The sequence below is a fragment of the Lissotriton vulgaris genome, chromosome 9 (genome assembly GCF_964263255.1).
Source record: "Lissotriton vulgaris chromosome 9, aLisVul1.2, whole genome shotgun sequence".
NCBI classification, from domain to species: Eukaryota; Metazoa; Chordata; class Amphibia; order Caudata; family Salamandridae; genus Lissotriton; species Lissotriton vulgaris.
The window spans coordinates 1,060,531,251-1,060,554,242 of NC_141697.1; the positions used below are offsets into that span (position 1 = coordinate 1,060,531,251).

The 22,992-nt window shown below is 50.3% G+C and overlaps 1 protein-coding gene across 1 annotated transcript in view; it reads left to right on the forward strand.

Annotated features, from left to right (window-relative positions):
- The window catches only part of DNAH1 (dynein axonemal heavy chain 1), an 822,394-nt gene that overhangs the window by 541,359 nt on the left and 258,043 nt on the right, over positions 1-22,992 (forward strand). The window contains exon 26 of the mRNA XM_086939555.1: positions 16,988-17,128. Within this exon, the coding sequence (XP_086795681.1) occupies positions 16,988-17,128 (141 nt within the window). The remainder of the gene's footprint in view (positions 1-16,987; positions 17,129-22,992) is intronic.

Below are 22,992 nucleotides of genomic sequence, written 5' to 3' on the forward strand. Positions count from 1 at the left end.
ACCCAGTCATCTTCAGTGATGTTAGTGTCTACTGTGTGCTCCCTTCCCTGTCAAACAGGGGTCTATTAATGATTCCCCAGAAACTCTCGCTGTTGCCCAGAGTATTTGGGTCTAGAAGTTCTTGCCAGACTTTGTCCTTTATATCTGCTTTTCGCTTTGCCAGGACCTTTTTATAGGTCTGGCGTGGTGTCCGGATCAACAGTGGATCTCTAGGGCTAATCTTCAGTGCTACCTTTATGTATTAAATCTTTTATTGAGCACAGGCAAGCATCATGCACCTCCAACATGTTATGTGGGCCAGCACCACATTGGGGAAGCCAAAGCCCGAGACTCCACTGCTACCCACGACAGGGCCAGCGGGCACAACGTTCGTTAACACAGCAAGCCGCCTACAACCCAATCGGGCCGGCCGCGTCATAAGAGGTGCTACAGAGGTGCGGGCTATGTAGTACGAGTGCAACATGAAAGAGACATAGAAAAGGAAAGAGAAAAAAAAAAAAACCATGAACTGCAAACAACCCCCCTTACCCTACCCACCCATACCCCCCCCCTCTCCTTGTCCATTCCGGGAATAATCGATTGGCTACTGTCTTCCACTAATGGTCAGGTGGTGCTGCTCTTGCCGAGCCGGTGCGCTTGTGGGAGCGTGTCCTGGGCGCTGGGAGAGGTGTTTCAGCAAGGCGCAGCAGACGCAGGTAGCGTGGGCAGCTCACCTCACGGAATTCCCCGGTAAGTAGGGCGAGGAATGGTCGCCAGAGCTCCGCAAATTCAGTTCCCCTCCCTGCCGCTGCCAGTGACAATTTCTCCATTCCCAGGATCGCCCAGAGCCGATGGAGCCACCCCAGCTGTTGCGGAGCCTGGGTTGCTCACCAATGGGCCACAATGTTCTGGACCGCTGCCCCTAAAGCAAGTGCAATCAGCCGCCCCCTCCAGGACTTCAGGGGATACATGAGATCGTTCGGGAGGCCTAATACAATGTATGCTGGGAAGCGCGGCAGCTGTGTATCTAGATGTGCGTCAATGAGATCCAGGATAGGGTCCCAGTAGGGGCGAAGTGCCTCGCAGCTCCAGAGCAGGTGTTCCAGCGTACCCAGTTCCCCGCACCCTCTCCAACACCTATCGCTGACTCGGGCATCCCATTGGTGTAACCTCTCAGGGGTGTGGTACCAGTATGTGGCTACTTTAGTCAGTGTCTCGGTGAGCCCGGTGTGGTGTGCTGAGTGTCTGGCCCTGTGGTACACCCCTTCCCACTCTTTCCTTGTAAGCTGCCGCCCCAGGTCCCTCTCCCACCTGACCTGACCCGCGTTGTATGTGTGGGCCTGGGTGAGGAGCAACTGCTGATAGAGGTCCGAGATCAATTTTTTATCCGAAGTGCGTGTCAATAACCACTTTTCATAAGGCGTGAGGTGTCGTTGGGCACCAGGCTGGATCGAGGGGTGGAGCACCCAGTGTCGCACCTGAAGGTACTGTAGGCGTTCCGATTCAGCAACACCGTAGTCCGCCTTGACCTGCTGGAACGAGAGGACCCCCTTGAGGTCGAACATGTGGCCTGCCGCCCTACAGGGTGTCGTTCGCCAGTTCGTGAACGTTCCGATGTCCAAGCCAGGCGTGAAGTCAGGGTTTTCGAAAATGGGGGTCATAGGCGAAGGAAAGGTGGTCAGTCCCCTGGCCACGGCCACTCTATCCCACACTCTCAGGGCGGTGCTTGTGATTTCAGAGGCGTACAGGTTAGGGGGTCTGTGCTGGCGTGGCAGGAAAGGCACGCCCTGAAGGGTACGACCCGCCACCGCCTGGTCCTGGAAGAGCCAGTGCTTGCCGGACTCCAGTTGAAACCACTCCACGAAGGTGCGCAGTTGCGTCGCCTGGAAGTACAGGGTGAGGTCGGGCACACCTACCCCCCCGTGAGCTGGGGGCAAAGTGGCGAGTGTGTGCTTAAACCTCGGTCGGCGGCCGTTCCAAATGAATCGCGACAGCTCCGATTGGGTCTGTTGCAGCCAGCCAGCTGGTGGATGCAAGGGGAGCGTCTGGAATAGGTATAAAATCTGTGGTAACAGCGTCATTTTGACGGCGGCGATTCTGCCTAGCCACGATAATGTAAGCGGCTTCCATCTCCGTAGCTGGTCCCGGAGTTTGTCTGTGAGCGCCGCATAGTTGACCCGTGCAGTGCCCCGCACAGTAGGGGCCAGGCGGACGCCCAGGTAGGGGACTGCCGCGTCCGACCACTGTATTTTAAATTCGGACTTAATCTCGGCCACCACATCCGACCCCAGGGAGATGTTTAGGGCTTCGGACTTCGCTTCGTTGATTTTAAAACCAGAGGCCAGGGCAAAGGTATGAAGCTCCACGAAGAGAGCACGCAGGGATTGCATTGGATCTGTAAGGGACAGCAGGACGTCGTCCGCGTATAGGCTGATTTTGTGCGTGTCAGCTCCGAATTTAATGCCGGAGATGAGCGCATGTTGTCGCACCCTCTGGGCCATCGGCTCCATGTACAGCGCAAATAGGAGCGGCGATAGCGGGCAGCCCTGGCGCGTGCCTCTGCCAATATCGAATCTCGGGGAAGTATGGCCGTTTACTCTCACGGTGGCGTTGGGCCGGCGATAGCAATTGAAGATGCGGTGGAGGAGTTTCTCTCCAAACCCGAAGTGGCGGAGAACCTGGTCGAGGTAGGGCCAGTGCACCCTGTCGAATGCTTTCTCCGCATCGATGGTGAGGAGCATGCAGCCCGGTTTGGTGCGCGAACCAGCTTCAATGAGGTGCAGCACTCTCCTGGTGTTGTCGCTGGTCTGCCGTTGGGGGATAAAGCCCGACTGGTCAGGGTCTATCAACTGCTGCATGTATGGAGCAATGCGGCCCGCTAGTATGCCGGTGTAGAGCTTCAGGTCTACATTCAGCAGCGAGATGGGCCTGTACGAGCCGCAGGCCGTCGGGTCCCGGCCTGGCTTGGGGATCACTGAGATAGACGCCTCCAGCAGGTCCGGGTGAATGGCACCAGGCGTGTCGAAGGTATTAAACAGGTCGCGCAAGAGGGGGGCAAGCTGCTGACAGAAGGTTTTGTAGAAGGCCGCGGTAAAGCCGTCCGGGCCCGGGGATTTCCCAACCTTGAGGCGGGTAATTGCGGAGATAACTTCCTCTAGACCTATGGGCCGTTCCAGGAAGTCCGCTTGGGCTTGGGTGAGGATGGGGAGCTCCGCACCCTGTAAATAGGCCGGTCCGGCAGCCGGGTCCAGGTGATCCGCGTCGTATAGCGCCGCGTAAAAGTTGCCGAAGGCCGCCGCTATGGCCGCGTCCTCCGTGATTTGGCCGCCACTAGCAGAAAGAAGGGAGCGCACCTGTAGCCGTTGAGTTTGCGCCCGTAGTCTGCTCGCCAGAAGTTTCCCGCAGCGGTCGCCTCCGGTGTAATAGACGTGTTTTAGGCGCATAGCGGCGTATTCCGCCACGTCCTGGTCTAAAGCCGCCAACATTTTCCGCTCGGCGCACAATTGGCGCCATGCCCGAGCCGCCCCCGTGCGTTGGTGCATTTGTTCCAGTTCTGCCACCCGTTGGGTAAGCTCAGCACGCTTTAGGGCCCTTTCCCTGTTGTTGGCGGTGGCTATGGAGATAAGTTCACCGCGTAAGACCGCTTTGAGGGCTGCCCACTGCGTGGCCTTCGTGGTGTCGTCGTTGGCATTGTGTTCCAGATAGTGGTCTATCGCGGTCTGGAGCCGTGATCGGGTGTCAGGCAGTTGCAAGAGGCCGTCACGCAGTCTCCAGTGTCGTTGTGGAGCCGGCGCGGTCCCCACTCGGAATGTCGCTACTACCGGGGAATGGTCTGATAGCGCGGCAGGCATTATCTCCACCTCCTGGACCTGTAGCGCCAGCTGAGAGGAGCACAGGAAATAGTCCAGTCTTGCATAAGTCTTGCGCGCAGCCGAATAATATGTGTAAGCAGTCGTCTGGGGGTGGGTGTGTCGCCATAAATCTACGAGGCCCAAGTCTGCTATGTGTGTGTGTCCTGCAGCTGTAAGAGCTCCCACCTGCCCGGATCTCTGGCCAGAGCGGTCTGCTGTGTTATGAAATACAATGTTGAGGTCCCCTCCCAGTAATAGGTGTGTATATGTGGAGGATGTGGAGGCCTCCAGTGCCGTGTGTAGGAACCTCTCCTGTCCCTCATTCGGGGCATAGACCGAACCCACAAGCAAAGTGTGGCCTGCAACCTGGAAGCTATAGAGTAAAAGCCGCCCTTTAATTTCAGCTTCTTTCTGTAGGACCCTCCCCTCAAAGGACTTCGCTACTAGAATTGCTACCCCGGCTGCCTTTTTCAGGGAGGAGGAGAAGAACTGCCAGGGAAAGGCGCGCGATTTGAGTCTGTGCTGGTCGCTGCGAACAAGGTGCGTTTCTTGGAGGAGGCAGATGTCCGCTTTGGAACGCTCAAGAAAGGACAATATGGCTTTGCGCTTGTTCGGACTGTTGAGGCCCCGCACATTAAGCGAGAGGACAGTTAGGTGTCGTGTCATGTCTGAGGCAATAGGGGAAATGCCAAGTCCCACCTGCAAGCGCCGGGCGCGGGCCGACGGACCATGGAAGACGCTGCGCTGCCAGTGATGGTAGAACCCCTCGGACAAGGAGAGCCCCCCCACCCCACCCCCTCTTCCCCCAACTCCCCTCCGGCCCCAACCCCAACTGGTGTAACTCCCCCCTCCCGGAACCCCCCCTGCCCCATTGTCCAAACGTTGAAAAGTGTGCAAGCACCGATGTAACTCCCTCCCCTCTTCCCACCCTCCGCCCAAATCAACCCAACCATAAAGAAGTCTGATCCGTTATACTCCCAGGTCCGGGTGGTCGTCCGCTGGATCCGTGGCAAGGTAGTCATTGGGAGTGTAGGCGGTGGCGGCGATGCTAGCGGACAGAGCACGTCTCCGTCCGAGTCGGCCACCAAATGGTTAGCGAAGGAAAGTGCGGGTTGGAGAGGCTTCGCCCCCGCCGCCGGCGTGAGCAGTCCCGGCCGAGCCGTAACCCCGCGGTTCTGTGTGTCCCTGGCCGGGAGGTCAGTCGTTGTCTCGGTTCACCAGGCCTTGTGCGACGGTCACCACAGCCGCCCGCTGACCTTCCTCTATTTCTTTAGTGGCGGGACGCCGCGGTCTGTGCCGCCGCCGCTGCTGCCGCCATCGCCCCGGCGCATCTTCGCCGGCGGTGCCCCCAACCCCCGGATTCTCAGGCTGAGCCGGTTCTTCAATGTTCAGGAGGTTACATGCCTCCCTGAGGGAACGTAGCTGGTGGAGAGTGTTGCCCATCTTAAACACTAGTCTAAAGGGGTGCCCCCAGCTGTAGGAGATGTGACGTTTACGCAGTTCTGCTGTGACAGGTCGGAAGATGCGTCTCTTCTCCAGAGTCAGCGCCGCGAGGTCCTGATATAATGCAGGGGAGTGCGTGCCATAGGAGACCGGCGCCATCTGTCGCGCTTTGTTGAGGATCTCCTCTTTGGTCCGAAAGTCCTGTACGTACACCAGGATGTCGGCCGGGTGAGCCGTCGACACTCTAGGGGGGCCCGTTCTGTGCACTCTGTCCAGACCCAGTGGAGAATCTGTCGGCCGGCCGAGGATGTGATTGAACAGGCCCTGCGTAAACAGAAAGAGGTCCTCCGTATCTGGGGATTGCTTCACCCCCCGGATTCTGATGTTATGCCGCCTGGAGCGGTTCTCCAAATCCTCGGCATGGGTCTGGAGGTCCACTTGCTGGTCGTGAATGCGTGCTAGTTCCTGCCGCAGCGCCTCAATTTCCGTGTCCCGTGCGTCGCTCTTCGTCTCCAACTCCGCCACCCTCTCACCAATGGCGTCGGTGTCTCGGCGCACCTCCTTCATCTCATCTTGGAGTTCTTTCTTCAAAGCCTGTATGTCTTCTCGTAGTCCCATGAAGAGCGACTCCAGAAAGGAGCGTGTGACCGGGCCCTCCGGGTCTACCTGTTCCTGGGGCGGGGAGGCCTGGCTTTTCTTCTCGGAGCCCGCCCGATGGCTGGTCGTTGGGGCATCTGCCTTCTTCCCCGCCGCGCTGGGGGTGAAGAGCTCCGCAATGGAGCGGTCCTTCCTTGTCCTGGCGTTGGACATGGCTAGTGCAGCCCTCCCCTGTCCGGTAACCGGCCGCCGATAGCACCGGAGGTCCCAGGCCTCTAGCGTGGCTAAGTCCCGTGATGCCCGGCACGTGATCAGTGGAGTGGGTGGCACGCCAGGCGCAGCGACTATGGGTTTAGCCAGGGTCCGACGTCACAGTGAGGCCCCTCTCTACGAGGGCCCGGGGCAGCGGTTCACCAGTGGTCCCCCACGTAGGCAGGAGCTGTGTCAGGCGTGGGGGGCTCCCAACTCGCCGCGGCTCTTAGGCGTGTCCCCCGGCCGGTTCCCGGGTCAATGCCGAGTCTACTGTGTGGGCCCACAGCGGGGGCGGGTGGGCAGTGTTGGACCGGTCCCCTCGTGTGTCGCTGGGCGCTGGCAGCTGCAGGGCCGGGGGGCAGGTCGGCGTCGTGCTGTGCTGTGGCGTCAGTGCTGGGCCACACAAAATGGCGGACCCCTGCCTCGGGTCGCGTCTTCAGCCCCGGCCGGCCGGGGGCGGGAAACGGGTGTATTGCGGAGGGGAGGGGGGGGCCTGGAGTCGCTGGTTTACCCCCCCCTGTTACCTCCAGTCCGCCGTGCTGGTCTGCCTGCGCGCCTCACCTGCGAGCGCCGCCCGGGCTGCGGCGCCGCCGCCGAGGCTGATGATGGGTGTCAGCAGGATACCGGGCAGGGGCCACACCGCTGGCCGTTGGAGGTGGCAGGTCCGCAGAAGCCTCCGCGTCAGATCGCGGGAGGCCTCGCGCGTCGCCGCGCAGGCCGGACCTGCCCCCTGTGCTGTTGCCCGCTGTGTGCGACCTCAGGCGGGCACTCGGCTCCTCCCCCTGCGGCCTCGCTTCACCCTCACTGGCAGTCCGCAGATCTCGCTAGGCCCCAGCCGTCGCTGGCTCCGCGGCGGCTCTCTGTCAAGGTCGGGTCGCCTCCGGTCACGGTTCCAGCTTGAAAAGGTTGCCGCTGCAGCGGCGGCGGTGTTTAGTGTCCCGCGGGGCCGTTCTCAGCCGAGTGGGTGCTATTTTGATGCTTAAGGCAGCGTCCGGCGGCGGGAGCTCGGCAGGGCACGTCCGCTCACACCGCCATCTTGGCCACGCCCCTTCAGTGCTACCTTTAACGCTTGGGCAGCTTTTGAACAGGTATGATCCAACCATTTCGGGTCTCTGTGCAAAGGCCTCAATATCGGGATAGTTAACATGGAACCTACTTTAGTGGTAATCCCCTCAAAGGCTAGCAAAATGTCAGGTGGGAGGGATGTGGAAGACACACACAATGTTAACTCTGGGTCACAAGTGTTTTGGATCCTATCACATAGTTGGTCAGAGTTCACATTCGACCATTTAAGTCGACGCCTTCCATCTGTGCTTTTCAGTACTCCCCGGGTTAACAGCTTTTCCCGTAGGTTTAAAAGATTACCATCAAAGAAGATACAGACTGGGTTGTGGTCACTATATATGCTTTCTTCAATTTTGAAACCCAATATGGTGGACTGAAGGCCATTAGAGAACAGGGTGTGGTTAATAAAGGACCCCCCGGAGCGACCTTTGAATGTTGGGACAAACTGTTGACTACAAATGTCCACCACTGACATGGCTGAAACCAAGACAAATTCATTAAGTAGGTGGTTCAGCATGTCACCCCTGCCTGAATGCTCGAAATGAAGTCCCTCCATCCTGTGGCATCCCAGTACTCCCATAGCGGTATGCATTGGATTCCCGCATGGGTGCACATCGAAGTCCCCCATAATCAAAAGCCGGTGGAGATCTCTAGTGCAATTTAATCTGATGAAGTTACCCAGTTCAGCAATCCTGCATTCACCTCTGGCATTTACAGCATTGTAAAAGTTATTCAGGAGCACCATTGCATTCCCTCTTTTTATGGTAACTGCTTGGATGTTAGTGTTGTCAGAAGTTATTAATTTGGCACATAAAATAAATGTGAGGAGGGTCAAAAAGGGCTATATTTAACGACCAAGACCACTCACGTCCTAATAAACTATCAAAACACGAAAAAGTGGCCTGGTCAGAAAACTCTTAGTGTGCCGCAACTGAACTATATCCCCAAGGCCATTAGTAACACTAGAAGTGATGACCCAGGTCTGGTAAAGAAATACCCATCAGCCCACCCATTTGGTGGAATGTCGTCTTGTGGGAGATGTCACCAATCCAAATCTCAAACAGTGCACCTAGTCATGGTGCAGAGATGGATTATCATGATGTGAGTTCAGACCACTGGGCTTCACTGGTGATGCTAATGGGGTGCAGTGCAAGTGGAAAAAATTAAAGTGAAAAACGTGAGAATAAAATTGACTCCAAGAACCAAAATTTAATTTTAATCTGTATGGCGCTAGGGTCAAGATTAAAAATTGCCAAAATAGTTTGAAATAATAACTATATATAGGCAAGGTGAGTGTAGGTCGACATGTTTCAGCTGTACTGACTATTGGTCATAGCTTTCTTCAGGACCATTGGGAAACTGCGACTGCAAATCAAAGTGACTATTCACGCTATGTATGTTGGATAAATCCTACCAGTTCCTCTGAGCCCAGATGAATACTGGAGGAAGTCCAGAACTTTCTGTATCTCCTAAAAAAGAGAGGCATAAGCGTGAATCAAAAACATGTAGTGTACAACAGAATTAGGGAAACAAGAACAAGTTGCTAAGCACACAAACAGTGCGGTGGAGACAGTCTCTCCCCGCTAGTAAAACTAATGATTAGATCCTGACTATATTTAATCCGTGTATATAATCACGCAGATGAAAATAAGCGTAATGACTTACCCAGCATTGTGTGGGAATACGCCTCACCTCAACCGGTACCCACTCGGGAAAAAGGAGGCCCCGCTCTAGTTAGGATGGAAATGAGAAAAAGAGCCTCTGAAAAATAGCAGAGGGACTAAAACCAAAATTGTTGACATTCCCAAAATTCTCCTAACAAAACCTAGCTATATACAGAAAAAAGACTCAACCTAATGTAAAGCAAATGGCCAGAACTTTGCAGGAAATAGTTAACTAGGGTCTAAAAGTAGAACCACTACTTAGAGAACTCCTTGTGGCATTAAGATGACTTAAAAAGGAGACTAACAATGAGACTAACAATGAAGTAGGGACATCGAGAGGTATTGCCCTACCTGTCCGTCGGTACCTCGACTCCAGCGTCCGAGAAGGAATGGAGGTACCGACTCTTGGCGCGCGTGTCTATTTATATCCGAGCTGATTAGGCAATTAGCTGCAGCTGTGTCGTATATTGTGGAAAAACGTCTCGGTAAAAAGATGCCCAAGCTGTTGTGCGCATGCGCTAAGCATCACGGCAAGAATGCGCATGTGTAGACTGAGAGTTTGTTATTGTTAAACTGCGCATGCGCTATAGAATCTGCTAGAGTGTACTACGCAAGCGATGGTATTAGGTCACTAGCTTATGATGCCGATCACGGTGCGCATGTGTTCTGAACTGCTCTTTGTTGTAGCGTGTGATATCGGACCAAGGTTAGTGCCGCAAATATGATAAAAGGAGCGCTACTGGTGAATAATTGCATTAAAATGCAAAAAGTGGCCAAAAAACAAATATCGTATTAACGCGATGCAGCATCAAGGGCTTGAAAAAAGACCAAATCGCTGTAATCAACAAGTCCTGGTTTTTTGTCATTTCTTCATTAGATGAATTCAACTGGGAACTTGTAATCATCCCTGTTGTCATCCCAGATACTTCATCTATAACCAATCATGTCATTCTGTCCTTGGTGCAGCGCTCCACACCTATATCTGCTTTGTTTAGCACATCTAGTCTAATTATGGTCATTATCTGTAGTTATCAGAAGTATACATACTGTTGCTCCAATTTTGGGTCAATTATTGCACATAAAAATCAGTCTGAAGTTTTAACACTGGGCGCACTGATTTCTATATTGGCTCTAGTGATCTGACATCAGCACATGCGCTGTTCTTTTAACTAGATCCTCCAGCGCATGCGCAACCTGATAATAACAAACTTTAGATTGACCACATTTGGTCTTTTTTCAAGCCCTTGATGCTGCATCGCGTTAATACGATATTTGTTTTTTGGCCACTTTTTGCATTTTAATGCAATTATTCACCAGTAGCGCTCCTTTTATCATATTTGCGGCACTAACCTTGGTCCGATATCACACGCTACAACAAGAGCAGTTCAGAACACATGCGCACCGTGATCGGCATCATAAGCTAGTGACCTAATACCAGCGCTTGCGTAGTACACTCTAGCAGATTCTATAGCGCATGCGCAGTTTAACAAAAACAAACTCTCAGTCTACACATGCGCATTCTTGCCGTGATGCTTAGCGCATGCGCACAACAGCTTGGGCATCTTTTTACCAAGACGTTTTTCCACAATATCCGACACAGCTGCAGCTAATTGCCTAATCAGCTCGGATATAAATAGACACGCGCGCCAAGAGTCGGTACCTCCATTCCCTCTCGGACGCTGGAGTCGAGGTACCGACGGACAGGTAGGGCAATACCTCTCGATGTCCCTACTTCATTGTTAGTCTCATTGTTAGTCTCCTTTTTAAGTCATCTTAATGCCACAAGGAGTTCTCTAAGTAGTGGTTCTACTTTTAGACCCTAGTTAACTATTTCCTGCAAAGTTCTGGCCATTTGCTTTACATTAGGTTGAGTCTTTTTTCTGTATATAGCTAGGTTTTGTTTGGAGAATTTTGGGAATGTCAACAATTTTGGTTTTAGTCCCTCTGCTATTTTTCAGAGGCTCTTTTTCTCATTTCCATCCTAACTAGAGCGGGGCCTCCTTTTTCCCCGAGTGGGTACCGGTTGAGGTGAGGCGTATTCCCACACAATGCTGGGTAAGTCATTACGCTTATTTTCATCTGCGTGATTATATACACGGATTAAATATAGTCAGGATCTAATCATTAGTTTTACTAGCGGGGAGAGACTGTCTCCACCGCACTGTTCGTGTGCTTAGCAACTTGTTCTTGTTTCCCTAATTCTGTTGTACACTACATGTTTTTGATTCACGCTTATGCCTCTCTTTTTTAGGAGATACAGAAAGTTCTGGACTTCCTCCAGTATTCATCTGGGCTCAGAGGAACTGGTAGGATTTATCCAACATACATAGCGTGAATAGTCACTTTGATTTGCAGTCGCAGTTTCCCAATGGTCCTGAAGAAAGCTATGACCAATAGTCAGTACAGCTGAAACATGTCGACCTACACTCACCTTGCCTATATATAGTTATTATTTCAAACTATTTTGGCAATTTTTAATCTTGGCCCTAGCGCCATACAGATTAAAATTAAATTTTGGTTCTTGGAGTTAATTTTATTCTCACGTTTTTCACTTTAATTTTTTCCACTTGCACTGCACCCCATTAGCATCACCAGTGAAGCCCAGTGGTCTGAACTCACATCATGATAATCCATCTCTGCACCATGACTAGGTGCACTGTTTGAGATTTGGATTGGTGACATCTCCCACATGACGACATTCCACCAAATGGGTGGGCTGATGGGTATTTCTTTACCAGACCTGGGTCATCACTTCTAGTGTTACTAATGGCCTTGGGGATATAGTTCAGTTGCGGCACACTAACAGTTTTCTGACCAGGCCACTTTTTCGTGTTTTGATAGTTATTAATTTGGCAACACAATTCAAGGCCATATCAATATAAATGACCATGCGCCCTTTAGCTCTACCGCTACGTGACGGTTCTGCCGGCACAAAAAAGGTTTTATAACCATCCAGGTCTCTTGCAGACAAATCACCGGAAAGGTCCTTATAAACTCTACCCATTTTGGATCTTCAACCTTCCCTGCCAAGATAATATGTTATAAGACGTTAGACTAGATGGGACCACAGGCAGGGTGTCTTTTTGGCCCTCGTTACATACAGTCACGTTCCCCCTGACTGAGATCTGACCTGGTGGTCCTACCCCCAAAGGCTGGTTTTGGGTGGGTGATGACATATAATTAAGGTCTGTAGTTCCCTTTAGTCTGTCGCAGTCTTCTAATGTGGACAAAGCTGAAAATCTATTTATCGCTAGCGGAATTGGTAAACCATAGTGGCCCCCCCAGATGTTATCCGATGTCATGTGGGCGGGCTGATGGTTAAGACTATTTAGTCTATTATCAAGTTTGGGGCCATGCATACGCTTATGGGCGTGTGGGTCGAAATTGAAGTTGTTCGGGGGATTACGTTGGTAAAAGAAGCCCAGGGGAGCATCTGTATCCCAGATCTGGTGTTAAACTTTCTTGCATGTGTCTCTCGGAATAAATTCTCAACGATCAAACGGTCCTTGAAATTCACGATTATGCAGTCACGACCTCCTAGCTTTCTTGAATTTCCCACCCAGCCCACACGTCGCACCATGATAATGTTGCGACCTACTTCAGATCCCACTGAGGTGTTACCGGATAACCAGTGGGTTACCTTGTTCCTAAGCTGATAGAAGGCCTCTCTAGAGCCTTGTTGGAGAGGTGGCACATTACCCAGGATAACCACCAGTGGTGTAGATTGGGGAGGCAAATCGATTACCTAAGAGTTTTGCCCACTGCTATTTATCTCGCCATGGATTTCACCGCTATCACACCGTGGACCCTGAGATGGGTTATTTTCCCTTGTCCTTATGGTCTGCCTGTTTGTTGTCATGCCCTCAGTAGTGCCCCTCAACTCACGCTCCTGTGGTCCAATACCCTGGCAGCTTCCGAGATGGTTATTATTGCTTGTTGCTGGAGCAATTTCGGGGTTATGTGGTACGTGTGTGGAGCCTACTACGGGATTAGATCGAGGATGCAGGGTTGGAGTATTACTTACGGCAACAGGGTGACATAATGGGGACTGTTTCATAGCTTCAAGCCTGAGCTCTATCTCAGACAGCTTCGACATAATTGGGGCTAACCTTTCCTCCAGTGCGGTGCTCAGAACTAATTTGAGGGTGTCCAGCAAATACTTCTCACTTCCAGATACCCCCCTTGCAACTGTGATAGGTGCCTGCTTTTCATTGGGTTTTGTTTTTTTTGCTTGACCCTTAGTTGCCTTACATTTCCTCTTGAAGCCGCCAGCGTGGCAACCGGTCCCATTAGGCAGTGGGGATAGGGGCAAGCTGTGGACATTTAGGTCCTCAGGTAGCACTACAGGTGTCTTCCCACCTTTCCCTAGATTGTCAACAATTAATGGACCTTCTTTGCTAGCAATGGTTATTGCTGGGTACAGGGACTGTGGTACCACCTCCCCTATATCTGTAGATACAACTTCAGACAAGTCAGGACCATTAATTCCCCGGTTGCACCCCGCAATATGGGGCGTTTATTGAGGCATTAGATAACTTATCTACGTTAGAGTTTTCCCAAAGGTGTTGGAGGCGACCCGCCGGAGACCTAGAGAGGCGCCTATTCACCAACTCAATCTCCTTATCGATAACGGAGGCTGCCCTGGTTAAAAAAGCATCCATAGTCGTGACTGTTGACTTTGTGGCCGCTAATACCCCAGATGGGGCAATCTCTGTCTTCTTTCGGACCATTGTGGAATAGCTAAGGCAAGGCTAGGGAGACACGCTTAATATTAGACAACAGCCTAGCTTCAGTAAGTAAGCAATTAATACAAAACTTTTAGCAACTCTGTAACAACCAGAATGATACAAACAAGCCACAATAATTAACTAACCAGAGTTGATAACAAGGCAAAAACAAAAATAACGTAGCCCGGCTAGGCCACCTCTGGCGTCTCGCTCCTGCGCGCGATCCTGCGATACGGGGGCTCTTGTCACTTCTAAGCGCCTCCGGGGCAGAATTGGCGGCAGCGTCTTCCGCAAAAGATCCCGGGAGATGTAGTCTCCCTCCGCACAGCGGCCGCAAAGATGGTGTGCTGCGGCGGCGGCGGGAGGGAGAGCAGGAAACCAGCGGGCAGTCAAGAGTTCTGAGAGGCCAAAGGTAAGACCAAACGTAAAGCTTCTTTCCCAAAACTGCGTCCAGAGAGCAGACAATTAAGAGTCAATTAAGGCCAGAGTCTGAGTCACCGCCGGCCACAGCAGAGCAAACCCAGGATCACAAATGTTAGCAAATCTGGGTTTGTGCCTCTATACATGGAAGGAACTAGGAGCACTAAGAGTTATAGCTCCAGTTCTTAACACGGAGTGAAGCTTGGTCTTTCAAGTGCTTTGAATGCATTGAGTGCTGCTTCCTCGGGAACCTGGTACAATCAGTGCAGTTGCGGCAGAGGCTAATTATTTCACGGGCCCCTCCACAGTCAGATATTGAACACGCTGCCTCAATATTTAATTTAAAAACCAGCTCACACGGCGTCACCCTGTTTTCGGTGCCCAGTGCTTTTCACACAGCCCGCCTCGCGCTGCCTCTCCTCCGCAATTCCGTCCCTCTGTATTCACAGATCCTCTCCTCACCTGCGTGGATGCCGTCTGAGCCTGCAGCGGGAGCCTTCACCGCAGCTGCCTGGTGAGCCTTGCTGTCACAGACGCCGAGGCATTAATAACAGAAAGAAGACACCTCCCAGGTAAAGAAAGCTCCGCAGGTGGCCACCAAGTTCCGATAGAAAAACTGCAGTCACTCAGTAGAATTTACTGAGAACGCCAGCCTACAACACGCCACAAGCAAACCGCCATAGCTGGGGGTGGGGCAGTGATCACCTGGTACTCTGCCCTACGATTCAAATCTGCAGAGTGTCGAATTTTCACTAACACTGTTGTACTCAATACAGATCTCTCTATTCAACCCAGGTCTGATTCAGCCTGCGTTGCCCCTCTAAACTCAGACAGTCAATACACATAACAGCAGAGTACACTGGGAGGCTTAGGCAAGAAAATAGCTACTTTCTAAAAGTGGTATTTTCAAACACAGAATATTAAAACCGACTTTGCTAAAAGATGTATTTTATTATTCTGAGCTCAGGCTTACCAAACTCGGATTTCTACCATGTTCCCTGGGACAGTTGGGACTAGAAGATGTAATAGCCAGTCTGCCCATTCTAGCCTATGGAGACAGATAGCCTTGCAGCAGTGAAAAACAAAATGAAGGGTAATTCACTACCAGGATATGCTACACATATCAAGCCATGTCCTGCCTTACACACAAAATGCACCTACCATAGGGGTGATTGACATGATGCTAAGGGAAGGTTCAGGGAAGTGGGGGCACTGCACAGCCAAGATGGCAGTTCTAGACTGCACACAGACACTGCAGTGGCAGGTCTGAGGTATACTTTACAAGTTGCTTCTGTGGGTGGGGCAAACCAGCGCTTCAGGCCCACCAGCAGTATTTGGGTTACCAGCCCTGGGCACACACAGGCCACACTACTAGGGACTAACAGGTAACCCAAATAAGCCAATTAGGGATATACCAATTTACAGTCATATTTACACAGGGAGCATTGGCAGTGGCACAGCGCCCAGAGCATCTAATACCAGCAAAAACAGAGGAGACAACAACGAAAAATGGAAAGGAGACCCACGCCAATGGTGCCAATGGTGCCAGGTCTAACAAAGACTTTTAGAGTCTTGAAGCGGATTTGCTTAAAAAATAACTGTATCCACAATCCCTACTTATCTGAAATCTTTGTGCTGCAGAAATATCTTTCCATATCCTCCTTCTGTACAGAAGCCTCATGACTTTGAATAAAGGGTGTCTAAGGACTCCAAGTACAAATGTCACTACTAGGAGTAACATTACTTTCTTGTGGACACACATTTATTTCTAAAGCAAATCTAAAAACTGAATTTGCTGCCAGTTAGGATTATGATTCAAATAGGGACAAACTGATCTTTTTTTCTTTTTATTCTTGTATAAGAAAAGCAGCCAACTGGCGTCTGCGGATATAATTTATAGCCATGGTTATTATATGGATTCCAATTAGCACAAACTTTCTATTTTTATTTTATTTTTATTTTTGCAACTGACTCACTACCCCTGTCATGGACCAACATTATGCCCTTATTTAGAAACCACAGTCTCAACTGCTCGAATGAATCAGTGTGTTAATGCTCTAAATGCTGACATCTCTTTGTAACCTGTAGTATATATATATAAGTCACAGGTTTCAATATCGATATGGCAAGCACATCATTTCAATTATTTTGAGGCAGATTAAAGCAGTATCATTGAATTGACACCATTGTAAGATGATTTAGTCCTGTATGTGATGATAAACAGAGGTTCTTACTTAGGACCACCATGACAGTTAAGCACCTGTCATGTTTTGTGTTCTGTAGTGATCTGCCTTGACGCTTAGCAAATGTGATATTATGGAGATCACTTCCCGCATTGAATCATTTAGTTATTGGTGTCTTCAGAAATCGAATTATATATATGTTGCTATACATTTGGCTCAGGTGCCAAAGATTTTTGCCCTATTTTGCCTTTCATTGAATTTAAAGATTTGATGAGGAATTAAGGACAAAGGAACTCTTTCTGATGGATACTTCTATGTGCCCATATTACTCAGCTGTTAAATATCCTCCAGGCACCAGACTGTATGTGAGAACATAAAATGGATCTCCTGCATCAATAGGTGTGCCTTAGTGTCAAACATATGACTAAATAAAACTTTACCTTGCTCGCCGCATCGATAAGTTGGCGATGCAGCGAGCGCAAAGTAAAGGGTTTTATTTATATATTTACTTACCTTACTCCTGGCCGTCGTATATTTCCGACTCCACCACCCCACCCTGCCCCTCGCCCACCCCACCGCCCCGCAGCACTCCCTCTGCGAGCTGTCACTGCCTTTGAGATCTCATACACACAGCACCTCTGCTTACAGTCACCGCCCATGCCATAAGCTGATGCTAGCATGTCATATCCCAAAGATCCTGACATTATTGCTCCATTACCATTTGTCTGCCTGGCCCCTTTGTATTTATAACCACATTATATGTTTTCATACTTTGCTAAATGTTTGTCATGGTCTTTGCTTTTCAGACTCCTCGAACGGAGTGGGTTCTTATATGGCCTGGTCAAGTCACAATTGCTGGATGCCAGACTTTCTGGACCAAAGAAGTGTCTGATGCCTTAGATGCTGGGGACCTTTCCACCCGCCTCTTCCCACAGCTTAGTGCTCAGGTAAAATATCTTCACAGTAATGGATAACTGTGTATTCATATGTGAATAATAATTACAATGTTACTTTATAGTAAAAACAAAAAACAATATTCTTTTATTTAAGATTTGGTCACAAAATGCAGGTTTCTTACCAGTGATGTTTTCTCCATATTAATTGAGAATTGGCTGTAAGTATCTAGCCTTTCAGCAAAACCACTGTCTCCATGTTTAGCAAACGGGCTGTATATAATTGTGGGGTGGTAATGTTCCTTACATCATAACTTTGTATCCATTCTGTTGTATGTGCTTCTAGGCTATTGATATGTAGCACAGACACAGGGTAAAGAGGAAGAAGCTCATAGGTCGTACCTACACTCGTGGTGCCCACTGTTGGTCCTAAGAGGGCAGAAACTTAATAGAGCACAACACATCCTCTCTACTTTAGCCAGCTCAGCTTTTTCATGGGAATCTGGCACCATCCCCTGCTGTTGCCCCTTTCTTTGAGCCAAGGCTCTGGCCCTAATAAATCCCTCATGTTGTACTTCTCTACTATTATGCTTACGAGAAAGGAAAGGCCCAGTGGTGTCACCAATCTTGGAGGTGTACACTCCACAAACAAGGAGAAGCTGCATCCAGTAGTCATCTCATGAATGCTGAAATTTCAGGGCCTACAAAAATGAAGGCGTGGCTGGCAGAACAAGGGGGAAGCCGGGGATAGTGTCAGCAGGACATCAAGGTTGGCACCTCATGACTTTCATCATCTTGGGTGCCTATCCCTACTCTTACATTAAGCCTCAAAAGCTTCCTTAAATCCTGTTAGCCACAACTTTTCCATTGATTCCCTCCGGTACTATGGCCCCAAGTCCATTTATAGTTTTTTTGTACTGTCCAATGTCCATATCCCCAGGTAAGGTTCCCCGCTTATGGGCACGTTTGGCTTGACACTGCAGTTTCCTCATTATCGTGCGTCGGGTAAATCCCGCTCGAAGTCGAGGAAACGGCACAGTTCCCACTCCTGGAGCTGTTCATGTGACAGAGCATCCCTATCTGAGAAGTCATGAAGACATTAAGGTGCTGCCTGGTCTCTCTTCTCATCCCCTTCTGCAGCTGATCCCGGGTCTGTGAGCAATCTCATGACAGATTGAGACATTTAAGGATGTCATACTATGCCTCTGAGTCACCCTACCAGCGCCCTCTGGTGCACCTTCTGGCCCCATGTACCTGCAGAGCACCCCTGTCGGGTTACCACTGGCAGATCCTCCCTCTGTGCTTTCTGTGCCTCCTAAACCCACTTCGGGTTCAGGTCTGACTTCTGTGCCAACTTCACACCAGGCACCACAATCCATACTGTTTTCTGCTACATCTAAGCCAGCCTCAATGCCGGAGAAAAACATGGATCTCATAATTCTGTCCATCTCTGTACCAAATCCGTCTCGGCGTTGACGAAAGATGTGCTCCCGCACAGTTCTGATGCACTCGAACCCAATACACTCTGACTCTGATAAAACAATGCATTTGCCTAGGTACTTCCCTCCAGTGCTCCAACAACTGTTTGAATCTGACTCTGGTCAGAGCCAACCAGCTTTTGGTGATGATGGTGTTGATGCATTCCTCAACAACCGCATGCACTTTCACCAGACAGACAGACACCTATGCTCAGTTTCACTCATACGATCACAAAAATCCCTCAATAGATGAACAGGTTGTTTGTTCTCATATATCGTACCAAAAACATGGAACGGCCTCCCACAGCACATCAGAGCCTCCTCTTCACTTATTGAGTTCCGCAAGAAGCTGAAGACCTGGCATTTCAAATTACTCTGGTGGGGCACTTACCTCCACACCTGCTCAAGCACATGGATGCCCTCATGGGTGATTAATGTGCTGCACCCATAGACATAGCAAACACAAGGCGATGATGGACGGAGCACTGAAACTTTCAGACACTCACTCTCAGTCACAGACCTGCCCGAACTGCCAAACCATGTCTTTCCTGGACCATAAACAAGCATCCTTGGACCGGTTTCAGGCTAACAGTCCTCATCAGCCAGGCTATCTTGAATCAAGTGGAAAAGTGAGCAAGGGACCAACGTCTGGGCATACCCTGCCAACTTAGGGCAAACAAAGCAAACACAAGGAGATGGTGGACGGAGCGCTGAAACTTTTCAGACACTCACCCCCATTCACAGATTTGGGTTGAAACCATCATCGTTCTTTAGCTCACTTCGCCACCCCAGTTCAGACACAGCTATATGCAAATCAGTCTTGACCTTGTGCCTCATGGGACCAGTCCAGCCCGAACTGCCAAGCCATGTTTTTCCTGGACGGGAATCAAGCATCCTGGGACCAGTTTCAGGCTAACAGCCCTCATGAGCCAGGTTAGCTTGAACCCAGTGGCAAAGTGAGTAAGGGACCCACCTCTAGGTGTACCCTGCCAACTTAGGGCGAACAAATCAAACACAAGGAGATGATGGACAGAGCGCTGAAACTTTTCATACGTTCACCCCCACTCACAGATCTGGGTTGAATCCATCATCGTTCTTTAGCTCACTTCGCCACCCCAGTTCAGACACAGCTATATGCAAATCAGTCTTGACCCTGTGCCTCATGGGAGCAGTCCAGCCCGAATCGCCAAGTTGGCATGTATTTTAACAATATCTCAACCGGATTTAGTAAGAGGGACAAATACAATTATATGTACAAAACATTATGAGAACATAGGAAAAAAGGGACAGAGACTGTAAACTTTAGTTTTTAGAAGGTGCATATAGCATCATATGTTTGAGAAAATTTCATACAAAACAGTTGGAAACAGCACTGTAGGCACGAAATGTGGAGGCAACCCAAGGGAGCTTTGTGCACTAGTAATAGTGAAGCAAAGAGTGACGAGTGGGTGAATACAGCATAAGATGCAAGGTGACAATGTGAAGAAAACAATATATACAAAGGCAATGGTTCTTCCTTGAGCAATGAGTAATGGTTGTTAGCTTAGAGAACCAAGGTTGATGGTTCGCCGAAAGTCGCACTGTAAAAGGGTCGACGGCGTTTCGATCCTATTGAACCAAGATCTTCATCAGGACCGGGTTGCCAATTCGGGTAGTGTGTGGTTCCAGAAGTAAACGGGGAAACCAAAGGTCCGAGGGGGATGTACTGTAAATTAAAGGAGATGGCCTGGAGGTCTCCTGTGTAGTATTTGCAGCTGTGAAGTGTCCAAGGCCGAGGTCAATTGTATTGAACCATGGCACAAGCTGGCCAGGGGGAACGGCACCGTCTTGAAGAGGAATATCCGGTAGGTTGTAAGGTGGCCAGGGGGGTCCACTGGGTGCGTGCGGCTCAGCACAGTCCAGAGCCGAGTATCACTTAAAAGGAAGCAAGGCACAGACTCGGAGCCCCGTGTTGGCCGAGGGGGAGGAAGGGCTTAGCCGGGTTTGAATCAAGGCGGCGGGGTCGTACAGGAACGATCCCTTCGTCGGAGTCTTTGTTGAAGCCTCGAGGTTTGGCGGGCAGCCGTCAGTGAATGGGGGCCAGGCTCCCGGTTCCGGGGGAAGCCTAGTTGCAAGAATCTGCATCAGGACAACAGTTGGCTGCCATGTACACATTAAACAGGGACGGACTCAGAATAGATCCATGTAGAACTCCTACTTTCATGGAGGGGATGAGGGCTGAAAAAGGAGGGGCCCATACTGTTTGCTGGCGGTCTTCCAAATATGAAGTAAGCCACCGAAGTACCTTGCCTCCAATGCCACAGGCCTGAAGTCTGTGCAGAAGTAGATCATGGGGCATGGTATCAAAAGCCGCTGAGAGGTCTAATAGTATCAGTAAGGCTTTACCTCCTCTATCAAGCGTGCTTTTTATTGTTTCCGAAATTTCAAGTAGCGCTGTCTCCGTACTGAAGTTGGCTCTAAACCCTAATTGACCTAGGTGTAGAACATAATTGGCCTCTATAAAATCGGTTATAACAGTATTTACATAGTTCTCCAAAACCTTTGACAAAAAAAGTAGCTGCAATATCGGCCTGTAATTGCTTACTACAGTAGGGTCTGCCGAGTTTTTTTTTAGAAGTGGTAAGATTTTCCCATCTTTGTGGACCCCTGACTGAGTGATATTCCACTACAACCACTGGTTTTGTATACCATTATTTTTTGATTTGCCTGCACCACAGTGCCTTTGCCACTTACACCACATTACACTTTTCACAAGTGCCTGAAGAAAACCACCACACCTCTTAGGAGGGTACCAGGCTGAAACATGCCGACCTACTTTTTCATTCTATGACAGGTTGAATTCCCTCCTGTCATAGCCTGGTTTTAATCCTGGCCCAGGGTCACCCTAGTAAAGTTTGTTGCGAGTTATGTAGAAAAATAGAAATATAGATGTACATACGCAACGTTCATTTCCCTTTTCCCACTCCTCTCCCTGCGCGTACCCTGAATACCGTAAAGCATTTAACTACATCCTACTGCCAGCAAAGGCCTGTACCCATGTATACATGACAGCCATTTTAGGCACCCTGGCCCTTTTTGCCCGCCTAAGATTAGAATCACTGGCTCCCCTTCTGCGTGTATTCAAAATCTCTCTCTCCCTCACATGCATAAACCATGAAGCCCTCTCCCTCTGCACGACCCCGCTGTGAAAGGCAACTCTCCCCCTCGACCCACGCAAACCCCCCGTTCCCTCTTGAAGAGGCATCCTTCGCCCTAGCAGGCATAGCCCTCCCCCAGCTGCACCTGACTGCCCCCGCTCTCATGTACGGGTCATAAGATCTCTCTCGCTCTTTGTGTGACTCTGTCCTTGTGTCCACCCTGGCTACCCCTCCCTTCTCCTCACGTGGGCAAGTCATAAACCCTCTTCTTCTGCAAGACCCTGTCCTTGAGAATCACGGCTGCGCCTGACCAACCCCTCCTTGGCTTCCATGAAAGCCCCTCTGTTGACAAGCCTTCCCTCCGCACTCGATTGTCCACGCGGCATTAATACCACTCCTTTGATGACCCTTTTCCCCCGAGTCCGGCTGACCGCACATGTCCGAGGCCATCGCCTGAGCCAGGAGATACCATTTACTGCCCTTATTGTATGAAGTCACTCCTCTTCAAAGGATCCTCTATTGGTCTTAGCCACCCCACCCCTTGGGCTATGATCAGGCGTACACATCCTACAAAACACTCAGTTGCGTGATTGCCCTCCCCTCTTATCAGCAGGTCAAGGGCCCCCATTGTGAATGTATATGGGTAGGATCACCACGAGGATTATGGGGATGTCTTTCCTTTTGCGTCACACCGTCCTGATTGTGTTATCATGTGTTCTGTAGTGTATAAAAAGCCAGAGTCTCAGCTCACTTGTTAGAGCACCTCCCGAAAGACACTGTGTTTCGTGTCCGAAATGACATGCTCTCCTCATGAGAAATAAACTCTGTTCTTGATTCCTGCTTCCAGCGCCCGTCTCTTTATTTTGGTAACCGATCAATATGGGAGCTAAGAGGCGGTTTGCGCCAGCGGCCTGGGCATCGATAGGATTATGGGCTCGTTTTCCACAATTGGCGTCCCAACTCGGGGCCCATCAGTGACATGGGGTTCGGTAAGAGAGATCCAGACGAAGAAGTGAACATCTAAATGATCGGGGCATGCCTGCCTTGAGAGGGCCCTCGCCCGGCGGCCGATCGACAGAGCTTCACCAATTCTGAACGGACCTCTCTTGCGGTGACCTATTGTCCTGACTGGAATCCCACAGGAATGCTACATGGAGTAAGAGAACGAATGGGCGCTGGAGGAGGAAGTCGAAGAACTATCCGTATGGTCCGGTCCGGGTAAGATTAAGTAGGGCGTTCCTACGCCTGATTGGTAGGGTGGTTCTATCCACCCAATTGTTGATTGATTGTATTGAAAATCGGT